This window comes from Macaca mulatta, chromosome 4 (assembly GCF_049350105.2).
Source record: "Macaca mulatta isolate MMU2019108-1 chromosome 4, T2T-MMU8v2.0, whole genome shotgun sequence".
Classification (NCBI taxonomy): Eukaryota; Metazoa; Chordata; class Mammalia; order Primates; family Cercopithecidae; genus Macaca; species Macaca mulatta.
Genome location: NC_133409.1, coordinates 149,001,437 through 149,017,584, shown reverse-complemented (window position 1 = coordinate 149,017,584; position 16,148 = coordinate 149,001,437). Strand labels below are relative to the sequence as shown.

Sequence of the window (16,148 nt, the reverse complement as noted above, 5' to 3'; positions counted from 1 at the left end):
CCTGAACGCTATATAATGATACCGCGTCACTTCCGCTCTCTCTTCCACAGGAGGCCTACACGCCGCCGCTTGTGCTGCCGCCATGGTAAGCCTGGAATCCGTGCCGTGATCCAGCGACATCGCAACTCGGGCAAGGAAAGCCGGCTGTTGGGGTTCTGGAAACGCCCTGTCCTGAGGGCCTGAGACTTTCCGTATGAAGCCTTGGATCGCGCCCCTGGAAAGGGACACCAAAGATTTCCAGTTCCGGAGAGCGGGCCCGAGGAAGGGTCACTGCTCTGGCGCACGGAAGCTGCCTAAGGCTTGGGCGTATATGGGGAACTCTGGCTTCCGCCACGCACTTTTGGGAATGGGCAGGAGACCTGCCTCCTCTCTCCAAAGGTTGCATTTTCCCAAGCTTGAACGCTTCATGTACCTACTCTGCAGGACTGAGGAGTTTGCTGTGTGGTGTGAAAACCTTAGGGGTGGGGATCGGGTGCCTTTGCCACTTGTGTGACAGGCTTAACCGTTTTGTATGAAGTTCGTTTGCCTTTTCAACCTTACTGTTTGATAGTTTACTGTGTCTAATTTCTCCCCCGTACTTTTTAAACCAGTCTCTAGTGATCCCTGAAAAGTTCCAGCATATTTTGCGAGTACTCAACACCAATATCGATGGGCGGCGGAAAATAGCCTTTGCCATCACTGCCATTAAGGTAAGTAAAGTAGGGTAAGGAATAGGGAATGTAAATGAGAATTGGGTTGTGAAGACATGAGCAAAAATGAAGCAAGGTTGGGGAGACTTGAGTCTCATCCAGAGCACCTTGACTGCTGGATTAAGAAAAGAAAGTGGTTTAGGGAGAGACTAACCCCTTTAGCACTTACCACATTTACCACAGAAAATAAGTGATTAAAGCCAAGAGAGTGGTCTAAGGTCAAGCCAAAACATTTCACCCGGGGGAGTGGGAAGGAGGTATGGTTGCTCACCCGAATTCGCTAAGATTTTCCTGAACCGTGAGATCCTTCTAGATTCGGTTTCTTTACCCACCCTGCCATTATAACAGCAACCCTTCCTGTGAAATTTATATTCCCTCAGAATTGGAGGATTATTGGGCATCTTGAGGGATGAGTAAAAATGCCAACAGATAAAAAGTGTGAAGAAACTTGTAGATGGAGGGTGGAAGAAGTATGAGCAGGACATTTACTCATATGTCAGAGTTGACACTCCTGTTAAAGTGTGAAGGAGTACATCTCTCTCTTCGGCTTTTAAGAATCGAATCAGTGAATGCAAGAATAATTATTTCACTTGGGTATTTCTCTCCACAAACCTAATAAACTCCTGGCTTTCTAGATACACACGTTCTTTTTTTTTTTTTTTCTTAAGTCAGAATTTGTAGTTAGTTGTGGAAATAGCCTACCAGTATGTGTCCACTTCATGGGTGCAGGGCTAGGCCTGTCTTACAGTTCTTGGCTTCTGTTGCATGGTAGATACTTAGGCGACGTTAGCTAATGGATAGTAGTAGGGATACTGTTGGCTGGTTTAAGGAATGTGTAGAGGAAAATTCCTTCTGTTGGGTGCTCTGTGAAACTAATAAGGCAGTGTGAAATACTGTACTTAGATACTTGCTGTGAGGCTTAAGTAGAGGTGCACCATTCAGAAGTGTAATAGAGAATAACTTTCATGGATGAAAGTTATTCTAACTAAAATTAGAAATCTCATTTTATCTATCTGTCTTCCCACTCTCATTTTGAAGTAAATATTCATTTGTAAACATATAATTAAATTTGAGGCTGAGTGCAGTGGCTCACTTTCAGAGGCTGAAGTGGGTGGATCCCCTGAGGTCAGGAATTCAAGACCAGCCTGGCCAACACGGTGAAACCTCGTCATTTAATAAATAAATAAATATATATATTTGAAAGACCCTGCTCTCTTCTGAATAAACCTAATAATTTGACCCTTGGTCACGTTTATTTATTTATTCTGAAACAGAGTCTTGCCCCATCACCCAGGCTGGAGTGCAGTGGCGTGATCTCATCTCACTGCAACTCCAGCCTCCCAAGTAGCTGAGATTACAGGCACACGCCCAGCTAATTTTTGTATTTTTAGAAGGGGGGGGTTTCACCATGTTGGTCAGGCTGGTCTTAAACTTCTGACCTCAGGTGATCCACCCACCTTAGCCTCCCAAAGTGCTGGGGTTACAGGCTTGAGCCACTGCGCCCAGCCACATTTATTTTTTGAAAGGCTGGAGTGGCGGAATCACCATTCACTGCAGCCTTGACCTCCAGGGCTCAAGTCAATCCTTCTGCCTCAACTTCCCAAGTAGTTGGGGCTATAAGTGTGCACCACCACCACGTCTGGCTAATCTGGATCTTGCTGTGTTGTCCAAGCTGGTCTGGAACTCCTGGGCTCAGTGATCGTCCACCCTCAGCCTCCCAGAGTGCTGGAATTACAGGCATGAGCCACTGTGAAGCCAACCCTTGATCTCTCACTCTCGCAGAGAGGAACTGCCATTTGTTTTAGTTTCCTGGGGCCTACTATAATAAGTTCATATAAACTAAGAAAATTACTTACGGTGCTGGAGGCACTTAATAACCTTGCCTCTTCCTATCTACTGGTGGTTGTCAGTAATCCTTAGTGTTCCTTGGCTTGTAACTGCATTACTCCAATCTGTTGCTGTCATTTCATGGTCCTCTTCATGTCTCTCTTATGATTTGTCATTGGATCTAGAGCCCACCCTAATCAAAGATAACTTCATTTTACCTAATTATTTCTGTGAAGACCTTATTTCCAAATAGGGCCACATTCTGAGGTTCTAGTTGGACAAAATGAGGGGCAGGGCTTACTATTCAGTTCATCCTTCACTCTCCAAATCACTTTGGTTCATGAATTTAGATAGCATGGGTGCTAGTGCTGGTGTTGATATGATGCTACCAATGTAAGCATTAGGCTTTTTTTATAATCACTTGGGCGGTCAGTTCTGGGCACTGACAAAATTCAGTTTGTGATCTTGGAATACTTTGATTATAGGGATACAGTGATTTGCCTTAGAGATTCTGAGGAACTGACAGCCCAAATACCTTAATCAAATCCTGTAACTCATAAGACTCTGGTTTACTGCATTAGCTTGGAGAGGCAGGCCCCTTGTTCTCCTAAATGCAAGAATCAGAAGGCACTTAGTGACAAATACATATGCTGAGCAATGAGGAGAAAAAAAAAAGATACTGCCTGCTTTCAAAGGGTTGTCTATAACACTAAATTCTGTGTTCATGATTCAGTTGTGCCCCTGAACAAAGTAACCTTTTTTTTTTTTTTTTTTTTTTTGAGACGGGGTCTCTCTCTCTCGCCCAGGTTTGAGTGTGGTGGTGTGATCTCGCCTTGCTGTGACCTCCGCCTCCCAGGTTCAAGCAATTCTGCCAAAGCCTCCCAAGTAGCTGGGATTACAGGCACCCACCACCATGCTCGGCTAATTTTTTTGTATTTTTAGTAGGGTTTCACCATGTTGGCCAGGCTGGTTTCAAACTCCTGCCCTCAAAGTCATCCACCCACCTGGGCCTCCCAAAGTGCTAGGATTACAGGCGTGAGCCACTGCGTGCGGCCCAAAGTTAACCTTCTATCAAATGGTTTATATCTGGAAAGGTGGGTGACGAAAGGGTGACCTAGGGAATTGCAAAATAGATTATTGCAGATCCTACCTTTGTGAGCTTTTTGAATAATGAGGCTATAAAGGAATTTAAAAATCAGATTGAACCCTAATTCCGAAAACCCTCACTTCATTCAGGGTGTGGGCCGAAGATATGCTCATGTGGTGTTGAGGAAAGCAGACATTGACCTCACCAAGAGGGCGGGAGAACTCACTGAGGATGAGGTGAGGACAAGGAAGGGGGCTGGGGGTGGGGTCAGCCTCAGAAAGGGGGTCATGTAGATCTGACCTTGTCCTGCCTGCCAGGTGGAACGTGTGATCACCATTATGCAGAATCCACGCCAGTACAAGATCCCAGACTGGTTCTTGAACAGACAGAAGGATGTAAAGGATGGAAAATATAGCCAGGTGTGTACTGAAATGAGGGCAGGATTAGAGGAAGGGTGGAGGGTCCTGATAGAATTGGGCATAGGTAGGTGGTCAGGGGATAAAACATCCCTTGCCGCCGCCTCTCAATCCAGGTCCTAGCCAATGGTCTGGACAACAAGCTCCGTGAAGACCTGGAGCGACTGAAGAAGATTCGGGCCCATAGAGGGCTGCGCCACTTCTGGGGGTGAGTGGAGGTCTCATCTCACTGCCTACCTCGACTCACAGCATTCCTCCTACTCGCTCTTCCTTTTCTTTGTGCTGTGTATGACCTATGACCCTTCTCTTTTTACCTGCAGCCTTCGTGTCCGAGGCCAGCACACCAAGACCACTGGCCGCCGTGGCCGCACCGTGGGTGTGTCCAAGAAGAAATAAGTCTGTAGGCCTTGTCTGTTAATAAATAGTTTATATACCTATGGCTTCCTGTCCTTTCTGTCCATTCTAATAGGGAATGTTAAAGTGCTGGGTCCCTTTTCCATTTAGAGCTGCCCTACTCAGTTGCCCACACAGTGCTATTGGTTTTAGCAGTGGTGATGCTGCAGACCCCTCAGTCTCCCTATGTGTAGCTAGTGATGTCTCTCTCTGTAAAGAGAAATGTGAGGGGAAAACAATTCCCAGCCTCGAGGGGGTGACCCAGACCAGTTTAGAGACCAGTCCCCTGGGGTTGGTGTGCAGCATGGTTGTGGAGTGGGTAGCTGAGCCTAGACAGTTGCAGTTCAGGTGAGTTTGCAGGTCTTAGTCACTGGGTTTTTTTTTGTTTTGTTTTTAAAAAAGGGGTCATCTAGTTAGAAAATCTTCGGGGCTGTGACCAAAGCAACAAAGGCAAAAACACAGACGTTGGTTATGTAGGGTGTGGTCCCCCTGGTGGAATACGTGGGTGGGTTGGGATGGGGAGTGGCTGGACAGACCGGTCTCGCTCCGTTTGGTGCCACTCCACCCGCCCGGGTTTCCGCGCCCTGCCGCGCTGCTCCGACGCCGCTTCCGGCGGGGATGGGAGCGCGCAGCGCGGAAGCGGGTGGCAGGCCGGCCGCCGGGGCGAGGCGGGGGAGGGGCCGTGAGTGCCGCAGTCGGCCAGCCATGGAGCGGAGCTTGCTGGCGGCGAGGCCACGACAACAAGGTAGCCACCCCCGCAGCATGCCTCGACCGCGGTCCGCACCGCCTTCCCCCGACCCCCAGGGTGCGCTGGTCCCGGTCGCGCGCTCCGCCCTCCGCATCCCAGGTGTGGTCGGTTAAATCCCCGCCCTGACCCAGGCCCGGGGAGCTAGTCTCCGCCCTTCGCTCTCCGGATTACCCTTGGAGTGCGCCGCACCATGCCGCTCAGGCTCTTCCGGCGCCTGCTCTTCACCGCTCTGCTGCTGGTGATCGTCTGGACCCTCTTCGGGCCTTCGGGGTTGGGGGAGGAGCTGCTGAGCCTCTCACTAGCCTCCCTGCTACCAGCCCCCGCCTCACCGGGGCCGCCCCTGGCCCTGCCCCGCCTCTTGATCCCCAACCAGGAAGCTTGCGGTGGTCCCGGGGCTCCTCCCTTCCTGCTCATCCTGGTGTGCACGGCTCCGGAAAATCTGAACCAGAGAAACGCCATTCGGGCCTCGTGGGGCGGGCTGCGCGAGGCCCGGGGACTCAGGGTACAGACGCTATTCCTGCTGGGAGAGCCGAACGCACAGCACCCCATGTGGGGCTCCCAGGGGAACGACCTGGCCTCGGAGTCAGCAGCCCAGGGGGATATCTTGCAGGCCGCCTTCCAGGACTCCTACCGCAACCTCACCCTCAAGACCCTCAGTGGGCTGAACTGGGCTGAGAAACACTGCCCCATGGCCCGATACGTCCTCAAGACGGACGATGATGTGTATGTCAACGTCCCCGAACTGGTATCAGAGCTGGTCTTGCGAGGGGGCCGTTGGGAGCAATGGGAGAGAAGCACGGAACCCCAGAGAGAGGCTGAGGTTGGAAATGAACAGCAGGAAGGAGGCCAGGCCTTGCACAGCGAGGAAGTGCCTCTTCTGTACCTGGGCCGGGTGCACTGGCGAGTAAACCCCTCTCGGACACCAGGGGGCAGGCACCGTGTATCAGAGGAGCAGTGGCCTCACACCTGGGGCCCCTTCCCACCCTATGCCTCAGGCACGGGGTATGTGTTGTCAGCGTCTGCTGTGCAGCTTATTCTCAAGGTGGCTAGCCGGGCACCCCCTCTCCCGTTAGAGGATGTCTTTGTGGGGGTAAGTGCCCGAAGAGGAGGCCTCGCCCCAACACAGTGTGTCAAGCTGGCTGGTGCCACCCACTACCCACTAGACCGGTGCTGCTATGGGAAATTCCTGCTGACGTCCCACAGGCTGGACCCCTGGAAGATGCAGGAAGCCTGGAAGCTGGTGGGTGGCTCTGACGGGGAAAGGACTGCGCCCTTTTGCTCCTGGTTCCAGGGAGTCCTGGGCATCCTGCGGTGTCGAGCAATAGCCTGGCTTCACAGCTGAGAGTGCCTGGGGCCACAGGAAAGGCAGGAACAGGACCTTCTCTCTCCCAGGCCCAACGCAGGGGCCCTCACTGGCTGGAGCTGATCTGTTTCCTCATACCAGATCCTCAGTCTCACTAAAGACAGGGATATGGGAGACACCCAGGGGCCTGGCCCGCCAGCCTGAAAGATGGTCATCAGGAAGAGAAAAAGAAAAAAATGCTGCAGCTGTTCTCTCAAGCTAGGGCAGAAGAGGGCTGTCAAGCTCCTCAATAAACTTGTCTCCACTTCTTCGAGTGCAGTGTGGTCTTCACCAGGACCCCCAGAACACCACAAACCTGGAGACCCCAGAGGCTGCCAGACCCTGCTTCATGGGAAGGACATCTCCAGGGACATGGGAGAGAGGACAGCCTCTCTGAGGAGGAAGGCCCCTAAAAGGCAAAGCTAAGGCCACAGCAGCCACAAGGTATGGGGGTGGGGGTAGAGGCAGGACACTGACTCCTCTGATCCTAGAATGGCCTCATGCTGGGCAAGGGGGAGGGGAACAGGTCCACAAGATGATCCAGACACATGATCCAAAAAATCGCTTTCCTCTTTAATACCAACCCACCCCAGGAGCCAGCTGTCCACCCCCAGTTGGGGAAAGGACCACAGTGCCCCACCTCCTTGTTCCAGGGAACACTCTTTTCCCTACAGGTGATCTCGGGGAGAGACTGTTCCCAGGCAACCCTGGAGTCTGGCTCAGCGCACAAATCTGTCCAGGGCAGATGGCCGGGCCCCCGTGGACTTGGCCTTCGCTTCCTTCTGCTGCTGCTGCTGCTGCTGCTGCTGCTGCTGCAGGCTCTGCCGGACCTTGTCCTGGGGACCGGAGAGGGGGAGGACACAGGGACAGTGAGAAGTGGCAGGCTGACAAGGGCAGAGGCACAAGCAGGAGGGTGCAGCCTGTGGAAGGCCCGGCCCATCCCAATACTCATCTACCCTGTGTTCCTCATCCATGACCTTCCTCTTCCTCTTCACCAGGCTTGCTGTGGAGCTGCGGCCCTTCTGCTTTGGCTTTGGCTGGAAGGGAGCCTTAGCCTCCGGGTCGTAGCCCTGAGGGAGGGGACAGGAGTCAAATCTGTTACAGCCTCGGTCGGAGTCAGGGAACTGGCAGCACCCACCTGCTGGCCACACTTCTGGGGACAAGCCATGGTGGGGAGAGGATGTGGGGGAGAAGACACGCCTGGGCATTCAGGGGCCTGCTCCATACCAGCCTCTCTATCCGCTCCTTCTTTCCCTGCTCCAGAGAGATGACATCCACCTCGGCCAGGGCTCGCGGGTCAAGACAAATAAGCTCTGCAGGTACCTGAGGGTTTCACAGAGGGATAGGACTCAGCAAGGAGCCACAGGAGGGTAGCACCAAAAAGGGAAGCCAGGAAGGCTGCTGAACCCCTCTACCCAGGACCCCCAGCATGAGACCTCAGGATAGCTTTCTCTACCTCCAACCCAAAACCACATGCGTACCTTCCCCAGCAGCAGGGGCCTCACAAGCATGCTGCACACCAGCCAGCAGGGGAACCTCACCTTCTCCAACAGGGGCAATCTCACCCTCTCCGCCAGGGGGAACCCTGACCCTCTCCAGCAGGGGGAACCTCACCCTCTCCAGCAGGGGGAACCTGACCGTCTCCAGGAAGGGGGAACCTCACCCTCTCCAGGAGCGGGGAGCCTGACCCTCTCCAGCAGGGGGAACCCTGACCCTCTCCAGCAGAGGGGAACCTCACCCTCTCCAGCAGGGGAGCCTCACCTTCTCTAGCAGGGCCTTCACCTCCCACTCCTGGCGTTGCTTCCGGCTTCTGTAAGGATTACTCTCCAGGCCATCAAAGTTGGGCTCACCGGCCCCTGAAGGGAGGGAGGGAGGAGCATGGAGCCGTAAGGAAAGACCTAAGTCCAACAGCTCCAGCCCAACCAATCCCCCAGCTCCTGGATGTCTCAGGCCCAAACTTCCACCCAGAGTTCATTCACTTCAAGCCCCATCCCTGGCCCACTCACCAGGGACCAGCATGCTGGTGACGCCCCCACTGTGCCCCACCCCTAGCACATCTTCAAAGGGGCAGAACTGAAGGCCATGCACAGGGCCTGAGAGCCGGTGGGTGAGGTAGGGCTGTTCAAGGGAGGGTGGGCTGCCCTTGCCCTGCCCTGCCCAGATGTTGACAACATCACCCATTCCCGCCACCAGCAGTCCCCTCTGGGAGAAGGCCAGGTGCCCTGCTCCATGGGGCAGGGTCCGAGTGCTCAGAGGCTGGTAGGTCCCTCTCAAGTCAAAGATCTTCAGCTGGTGGTCTAGGCCAGAGGTGGCCATGTACCTGGTGAGAAAAGAGGGATCAATTAATCTGTCAGTAAATGGGTTTACCAAGCAAACTGTGGCCAAGTCCAGGCATCAAGTCTGGCTGGGGAGAAAAAGATTAATAGTAATGACCACTACCATCACCCTGAACACTCCACAGGCATCCTCTTGGTTAAGCTGCACACAACTCTTACGATTTTTATTTCCCTTTAAGAGGTGAGGAAACAAGCTCAGAAAAAGGAAAGCTAGGTCAGTGGATGGTCAGGCCTATCTCTTTAGCATCTGCCTCTCCTCTGCTAACACCACACAGCCCTCTCAAGACACGGGAGTCAAAAGGAGCACCCACACGACAGGCTGCACCTAAACGTGATGTCCCCCTGTACACACATGCAGCACACAGCCCAGCGAGGGGAAAGAGCATCGGCAGTCGTCAGAAAGGCTTCATGGGAAAGGTGGGATTTGACCCATTCTAGATAATTCTCAAAAAAGTACAGGAAAGAGATACACAGCAGGTTCACATGCATTAACACCAGTGTGTGGAGACTGAGAGGGAAGCAGAGGTTATGTTAGCAGGATTGGTGGGAAACATGGTCAGGAAAATCAGGAGCGGAAAATTTGTGGGGTTTCTTTAAAGTCAGACCGAGGACCCACAGCTCACAATCCCAACGTTGCTCTCTGGCAATAACAAATCACAAACTGAAGGCTCCAAGGACTTGAAAAGACCTACTCAGAAAGTGGTGAAGTATCCCTTGGCCTGCCCCTCTGTGTGCTTTCCCTGGAAGGAGGGAGTGAAGGTTGGGACCAAATCCTCTCCAGGAATCATGTACAGTATAAGTTGTTTACTTTCAGAAGTTGGAATTTTCTTTTTTTGAGACAGGGTCTCACTCTGTTGCCCAAGCTGGAGTGCAGTGGCGTGACCTTGGCTCACCGCAGCCTCTGCCTCCCTGGTTCAAGTGATTCTCGTGCCTCAGCCTCCCAAGTAGCTGGGATTACAGGCATGCGCCACCATGCCTAATTTTTGCGTTTTTAGTAGAGTCGGGGTTTCGCCATGTTGGCCATGCTGGTCTTGAACTCCTGGCCTCAAATGACCTCAAATGACCTCCTCTGCCTCCCAAAGTGCTGGGATTACAGGTGAGGTTGGAGTTTCTATGTTCAAGTTATTCCTTAAAGAGGGAAGCTGAAGGGGAACCAGCCAGGTAGGGGATGTATGTTTGCCAAGAGGCCAAGGACTCTCTTTTGCCTTGGCTGTGAACCCAGAAGGGAACTAAAGAGTTTTTATGAGCAGAGACTTGCACAGTGATGGAGCCCAAGGGAGGCCCAACTGGATGCTTCCGACAAGATAATCAGGGCCCTGACCTTACCACAGAGAAAGGCCATCAGTGCAAACCAGGAATTACCGAGCGCTCCTGGAACACAGGGTCACATCCTTTGGTGAACTAACAACTCAAGGATGCATGCTGGCTCTTCTCCCCTCCACATACCCATCTATGGGATCCCCTGGGTAAAGACCAGCCCAGTGCCAGATGGGAGTCTGGGCCATACTACTGTACTACTAAACTTGCAAGCAGCAGTTCGACTCTGATACGTCAACCCAATCCAATCCTAATGCAGGCTACCAGAACACCTCTTATGAAAGATGGTCGGCTTCATCGCTGGAGTCCCCGTGGCCTATCTGACAAGCTCCTGAGAAGGACCAGAGAAAAGCAGGGATGGGCTGAAGATCACAAGGACCAGAGCTGTTCAGCATCAAGGTGTTGATTAAACTTCAGGCCTCAGCTAACTAGTGATTAAGCGCTAAGCAGAGGAGTGGCTGACCCAGGTAGCCCATGGAGGGCAAGCTACAGCTTTGGCCCAGTGGCCCAGAGAGGGCAGAAACCCTTGGGCAGGCCTTCCGACTCTCCTAGAGCCAGGCTGGTATAGATATGGAGTAAAAAGGGCAGAACCAAATCACTTGTTCACAAAGATACAATTACAGAGGCCAGGACCAGTGGCTCAGGCCTATAATCCCAGCACTTTGGGAGACCAGATGGGCGGATCACAAGGTCAGGAGTTCGAGACCAGCCTGGCCAACATAGTGAAATTCCATCTCTATTAAAAATACAAAAATTAGCTGCGCACAGTGGCACGCACCTGTAGTCCCAGCTACTCAGAGGCTGAGGCAGAAGAATCACTTGAGCCTAGGAGGCGAAGGTTGCAGTGAACCGAGATCGTGCCCCTGCACTCCAGCCTGGGTGACAGATCAAGACTCCATCTCGAAAAATAATAATAAATAAATAAATGCATCACCTGGCCAGTCATTCTCAAAAACCATAGCCATGGCCGGGTACAGTGTGGCTTATGCCTGTAATCCCAGCACTTTGGGAGGCTGAAGCAGGTGGATCACAATGTCAGGAGTTCAAGACCAGCCTGGCCAAGAGGGTGAAACCTGTCTCTACTAAAAATTTAAAAATTTACCGAGCGTGGTGGCGGGTGCATATAATCCCAGCTACTCAGGAGGCTGAGGCAGGACAATCGCTTGAACCCCCGGGGACAGAGGTTGCAGTGAGATTGTGCCACTGCACTCCAGCCTGGGTGACAGAGTGAGACTCTGTCTCAAAAAAAAAAAAAACCCATAGCCACAAGTTTTTATACCCAAAGGGTAACTGGAGCACCACACCAAGGCAGGCTCAATGATTCATCCTTTTATCTCCAGAACTTCAGCACAGAGCCCCGCCCACAGCAGATGCCCAGTGAATACCTGACAAAAGGAATCAGAGGACAATACAAATCAGAGAGAACAGCTGTGGAAAATGCAGATACTCTCTCAGGAACAGCAGAAATCCAAAGCAGACACCACCTCTACCCTCACATCAGCCAGACCTGGAGAGAACGATCATCTTGAATGACAATGATGAATACAGCACTCCCTATTTGCTAAGCACTGTGCTAAACTATATGCCTTAACTCATCTTAATGTCTACAACAGCTTTTATAAGGGCTTTAAACTAGGGCTTGGTAAACTACTGCCCATGGGCCAAACCTGGCCCATCATCTAGTTCTTTATAGCCCACAAGCCAAGAATGGTTTTTACATTTTTAAGTGGTTAAAAAAAAATCAAAATAATATTTTGAGACTGTGAAAACTGTATGAAATTCAAATTCCAATATCCACAAATAAAGTTTTATTGGAACATGGCCACTCAGTATTTATTTACACCGTGGCTGCTTTTGCTCTACAACACACAGCCGAGTGGTCATGACAGAGAATACGGCATCCTGATTTGCACTCCTGCTTTGTACGCTACAAGTCACAGTGACACAATCATAAGTGCTTCACAGCATTTTGAGCACCTCACATATCACCTATCATTACCTAACTGTGTGAAAAGATATTTTCAAAGATGAAATACATGAAATCTCTACAGATCAGCATGAACATGAGTATCTACAGTCAAGTTTGATCATTTGGAACACTAACTTTGTACATGAACTAGGCAAAATGTTATCCTCAAAAAGAGAAATTCAGTTCTTCCCATTAGTAGATCTGTATTACACAAATATCATATTTATTATTATTTTTTAAGACAGGGTCTCCCTCTGTTGCCGATGGAAGAGTACAGTGGGATGATCACAGCTCACTGCAGCCTTAACCTCCTGTGCTGAGGTGATCCTCCCACCTGAGCCTCCTGAGTAGCTGGGACTACAGGCATGCACCACCACACCTGGCTAATTTTTCTATCTTTGTAGAGACAGAGTTTTGCCATGTCACCCAGGCTGGTTTCGAACTTCTGGGCTCAAGCGATCTGCCCACCTCAGCCTACCAAGGTGTTAAGATTACAGGCATGAGCTACTGTGTCCAGCCTCATATTATGTTTAACTTTTTTTTTTTTTTTTTTTTGAGACAGAGTTTTGCTCTTGTTGCCCAGGTTGGAGTGCAATGGCACAATCTCGGCTCACTGCAACCTCTGCCTCCCAGGTTCAAGCGATTCTTCTGCCTCAGCCTCCCAAGTTGCAGGGATTACAGGCCCCTGTCACAACACCCGGCTAATTTTGTGGATTTTTAGTAGAGACAGGGTTTTGCCATGTTGGCCAGGCTAGTCTCGAACTCCTGACCTCAGGTGATCCACCCGCCTCAGCCTCCAAAGTGCTAGGATTACAGGTGTGAGCCATTGCACCTGGCCATATTATGTTTAATTTTACAACTTAAAAATGTGTGGGCCGGGTGCAGTGGCTCACAGCTGTAATCCCAGCACTTTGGGAAGCCGAGGCGGGCAGATCACCTGAAGTCAGGAGTTCAAGACCAGCCTGGCCAACATGGCAAAACCCCGTCTTTACAAAAAAATGCAAAAATTAGCTGGTCATAACGGCAGGTGCCTGTAATCCCAACTACTTGGGAGACTGAGGCAGAAGAGTCACTTGAACCCGGGAGGCAGAGGTTGCAGTGAGCTGAGATCACGCCACTGCACTCCAGCCTGGGAGACAGAGCAAGACTACATCTCTGTCAAAAGATTAAAAAAGAAAAAAAGGTCAGGCACAGTGGCTCACGCCTGTAATCCCAGCACTTTGGGAGGCTGAGGCGGGCAGATCACTTGAGGTCAGGAATTCGAGACCAGCCTGACCAACATGGTGAAACCCTGTCTCTATTAAAAATACAAAAATTAGCCAGGTGTTGTGCTGGGTGCCTGTAGTCCCAGCTCTTTGGGAGGCCAAGGCAGGAGAATCACTTGAACCTAAGAGGCGGAGGTTGCAGTGAGCTGACATTGAGCCATTGCACTCCAGCCTGGGCGTCAGAGCGAGACTCCATCTCTTGGTATTTAAATACCTACACAGTACTCTTTGATTTCACTTCTTATCAGCAAATCATCAAATATTTACTATCTGACTCTTTACAGAAAAAGTTTGTGGACCCTTGAACTAGACACTCATATTTCCATTTCTGGGGTGAGAAAACGGTGGCACACAAAGGTTATGCCATATGCCCATACTTACAAGGCCCATCAGTGGTAACATTGTGATTTAAACCTGGGCATCCTGGCTTTAGAGTCTGTGCTCCTAAAGCACACTACCTTCCACAACTTTCTGCCCACCTAACGCCTCATCCCACCAGTAACTTACGTGCCTGTAGAATCTACTGCCACAGCCCGGACCCCACCACGATGACAGAGAATCTTTGCCAGTGGCTCCTTCATAGCTGGACTCCATAAAGACACAGTACCTGGAAGAGAAGAAGAACCAAAGTTGCTAATACAAACCTGACCCTAAGGTTATTAAACCTGGGAAAGATGGGAACTCAAGACCAAGAGATAACAAAAAAGGGAAATAAAAGGGTAACTTTAAGAGACTCATGAAGGATAAATATAGAAGAAATGCAAGTCAGGATGGTCGGAGAGTCAAAACTAAGCTAGGTACTGACCATTGCTGTGTCCGAGATGGATGACAGCATTGTAAGGGTTCTGACTCATGACATCGAGCCGCCCAGCTCGAGCATTCAGAGCTGCCACGATCTTCCCCACTGATACATCCAGGTAGGTCAGAAACCCTGTTTCTGACTGAGAAAGAGAGAGACAGAGAGAATGACCCAGTCCTGATTGCCCTCTGTATTCCCTCTCCTGGGGTCCTAAAGGAGAAGTGGTCATCCCAAGGGCTGCCACCCAGTTCCTGAGCTCCACGGCCACTCACAGCTGTAGCCAGGAGGAAGTGGAAGGGCAGGAACTCAAGCCGTGTCACTCGGTCACACCGGCGGATACAGTGGAGCTCAATGCCCTGATTGTCATAGATGTGGAGCCAGCGGTTCTGGGCAACAGCAAGCAGTGCCTCAGAATGGAGAAACCTGGGGGAGAGGAAGAGTGGTTCAATTGGGAAATGAGGTCACAGGCTATCATTCAATCAAGGATGGACTATCTCACCACTACTGACCGCTGACAATGAGGCCACTGACCGGATGTCCCGCACTGCCTCCATGACGTTGATCTCGCACATAAGCTTCTTTGTTACCCAATCAAGGGCAGCCACATGACCTCGGCGCCCTCCAAAAGCCAGGTGTCTGTTGGAGGTGAGGGGCAGGCAGGGTGTTAAGGCAGGGGACCACCGACTCAGATGACTTGAGGTCTGCCCCATGCCAGCCCCATCTCTCCAGGTGGGCAGACACATGTTGCTGCAGGTGCTCACCCGCACACACAAGCAAATCAAAGGACCCTCCCCTCATCAACAACCCAAACAAATACTGCGAATGGCTGAAGTGGGCATGGCTAAAGTGGTTAAGGAAACACATCTTAGTTCAAGAGTCACTAGAATTCAACCTTACCTTCCAGTTCGAGAGTAGTTTAGTCTGTAGGGCCCAAATTGCCTCAGATTCAAGTCAAAGTGCTGGGAAAGAGAAGAGTGAAAAAAAAAAAAAAAATGAGTACCCTGCAGGAACGCCTTCTTCTAGCCCCCATTCCTCTCTTGTCCTGCACCACCAATCAATCCCTTGGCTCCTTTACCTCCTCAGGCTCACCTTGGCTGCACTTGCAATGTCCACAGCCTCCACAATGTCAGCCTGGCATATCTTTGCTGTGTCTTCCCCATCCTCCCCTTCCAGAAACCTGAAAGCAAGGGTTAGGATAGCAGTAAAGTTTCCCAATATGAAGCAAGTGTACCAACATAAAAACGAGAAAAGACAGTCCTATAAGGCAAGGATTGGGGGTCCAGATTAGGGCCCACTCACCCCGGTTCCTCAGCAAGCAGCAGCTCAGAACGAGCAGCTTTGATACTTGTTTCCTCTTCCTCAGCTTCAGCCACCTCAAGTCGGCTTCGAGTTTTGGCTTTAGAACGTGGTAGCTATAACATTGTTGGTGGGGAGGAGTGGCAGAAGAACCATAGGATAAGTGGGGTCACAGGAGAGCTACCTAGCCCAGCCTCCATTCAACTCACCCAGACACTCCCTGCCTCCAACACTTCCCAACTCTCCGGCTGGACCTCACCTTTCGGGATTTGTCAATACGACAGAACTTCTGGACCACCTCCACAGGGACGGGGGCGGGGCCTGGGAATGGATCTTGGGCCTAGGGGAAAGGAGAACGCAGTTAGTAGACAGCCTTGGGTTGACCCCAACCCTTTCAAAGCACAAGGCGGCCTGCCTCGCCACCCATTAGGTTCCACGTTCACCCCGGACAAGCTCCGCTGGGACTCCGGGTTCTTCCACTCTCGGGGTTTCTTCGGGACCTGAGGCTGCTTAGAGATCCGAGACTTCTTTAATATGTGAGCATTTTTTGGTCTCTGAGGACGGAGCTCCCGATTCTTCTTGTTACAAGGAGGCCCTGGAGAGGCTCCGTCTGTGGTCGGAACAGTCTCTTCCTCCCAGTATCGCCGCGGTTTCTACAAGCAGA

At 51.3% G+C, this 16,148-nt stretch overlaps 5 protein-coding genes across 11 annotated transcripts in view; 3 read left to right on the top strand and 2 right to left on the bottom strand.

Moving 5' to 3' along the window:
* Positions 1-5,493, bottom strand: part of VPS52 (VPS52 subunit of GARP complex) — a 28,707-nt gene extending 23,214 nt beyond the window's left edge. For both annotated transcript variants that reach the window (XM_078000176.1, XM_078000175.1), the window contains exon 1: positions 5,332-5,493. In XM_078000176.1, coding sequence (XP_077856302.1) covers positions 5,332-5,352 — 21 coding nt within the window. In that variant the 5' untranslated portion in view covers positions 5,353-5,493. The remainder of the gene's footprint in view (positions 1-5,331) is intronic.
* Positions 1-16,148, top strand: part of PFDN6 (prefoldin subunit 6) — a 150,610-nt gene that overhangs the window by 132,580 nt on the left and 1,882 nt on the right. The gene's annotated exons all lie outside the window — the stretch shown is intronic.
* Positions 40-4,456, top strand: RPS18 (ribosomal protein S18). Its single transcript, XM_015136104.3, has 6 exons — positions 40-85; positions 591-689; positions 3,753-3,839; positions 3,921-4,022; positions 4,136-4,227; positions 4,340-4,456. The coding sequence occupies exons 1-6, from the start codon at positions 83-85 to the stop codon at positions 4,413-4,415; spliced, it is 459 nt and encodes a 152-aa protein (XP_014991590.1). The 5' UTR covers positions 40-82; the 3' UTR covers positions 4,416-4,456.
* On the top strand, positions 5,097-11,976 carry B3GALT4 (beta-1,3-galactosyltransferase 4). Of its 3 annotated transcripts, XM_077998980.1 has the most exons (3): positions 5,097-6,946; positions 10,415-10,790; positions 11,419-11,976. In XM_077998980.1, the coding sequence occupies exon 1, from the start codon at positions 5,351-5,353 to the stop codon at positions 6,500-6,502; it is 1,152 nt and encodes a 383-aa protein (XP_077855106.1). In that variant the 5' UTR covers positions 5,097-5,350; the 3' UTR covers positions 6,503-6,946; positions 10,415-10,790; positions 11,419-11,976.
* The window catches only part of WDR46 (WD repeat domain 46), a 24,570-nt gene continuing 15,476 nt past the window's right edge, over positions 7,055-16,148 (bottom strand). For 2 of the 4 annotated variants that reach the window (XM_078000189.1, XM_001116178.5), the window contains 14 exons: positions 15,928-16,137; positions 15,744-15,824; positions 15,488-15,600; positions 15,278-15,365; positions 15,086-15,147; positions 14,720-14,824; positions 14,461-14,611; positions 14,195-14,330; positions 13,897-13,996; positions 8,509-8,822; positions 8,264-8,358; positions 7,730-7,825; positions 7,459-7,572; positions 7,055-7,338 (listed from right to left, as the gene is read on the bottom strand). In XM_078000189.1, coding sequence (XP_077856315.1) covers positions 7,222-7,338; positions 7,459-7,572; positions 7,730-7,825; positions 8,264-8,358; positions 8,509-8,822; positions 13,897-13,996; positions 14,195-14,330; positions 14,461-14,611; positions 14,720-14,824; positions 15,086-15,147; positions 15,278-15,365; positions 15,488-15,600; positions 15,744-15,824; positions 15,928-16,137 — 1,782 coding nt within the window. In that variant the 3' untranslated portion in view covers positions 7,055-7,221. The remainder of the gene's footprint in view (positions 7,339-7,458; positions 7,573-7,729; positions 7,826-8,263; positions 8,359-8,508; positions 8,823-13,896; positions 13,997-14,194; positions 14,331-14,460; positions 14,612-14,719; positions 14,825-15,085; positions 15,148-15,277; positions 15,366-15,487; positions 15,601-15,743; positions 15,825-15,927; positions 16,138-16,148) is intronic. The other 2 variants (XM_078000191.1, XM_078000190.1) reach the window with 2 other exon arrangements.

Excerpts from the sequence above, each read along its gene's own strand:
- RPS18 (XM_015136104.3), top strand. Across the intron at positions 690-3,752 it reads TTGCCATCACTGCCATTAAG|GGTGTGGGCCGAAGATATGC; the intron begins GTAAGTAAAGTA and ends CACTTCATTCAG. Across the intron at positions 4,023-4,135 it reads AGGATGGAAAATATAGCCAG|GTCCTAGCCAATGGTCTGGA; the intron begins GTGTGTACTGAA and ends CTCTCAATCCAG.
- B3GALT4 (XM_077998979.1), top strand. The coding sequence starts at position 5,351 with ATGCCGCTCAGGCTCTTCCGGCGCCTGCTCTTCACCGCTCTGCTGCTG.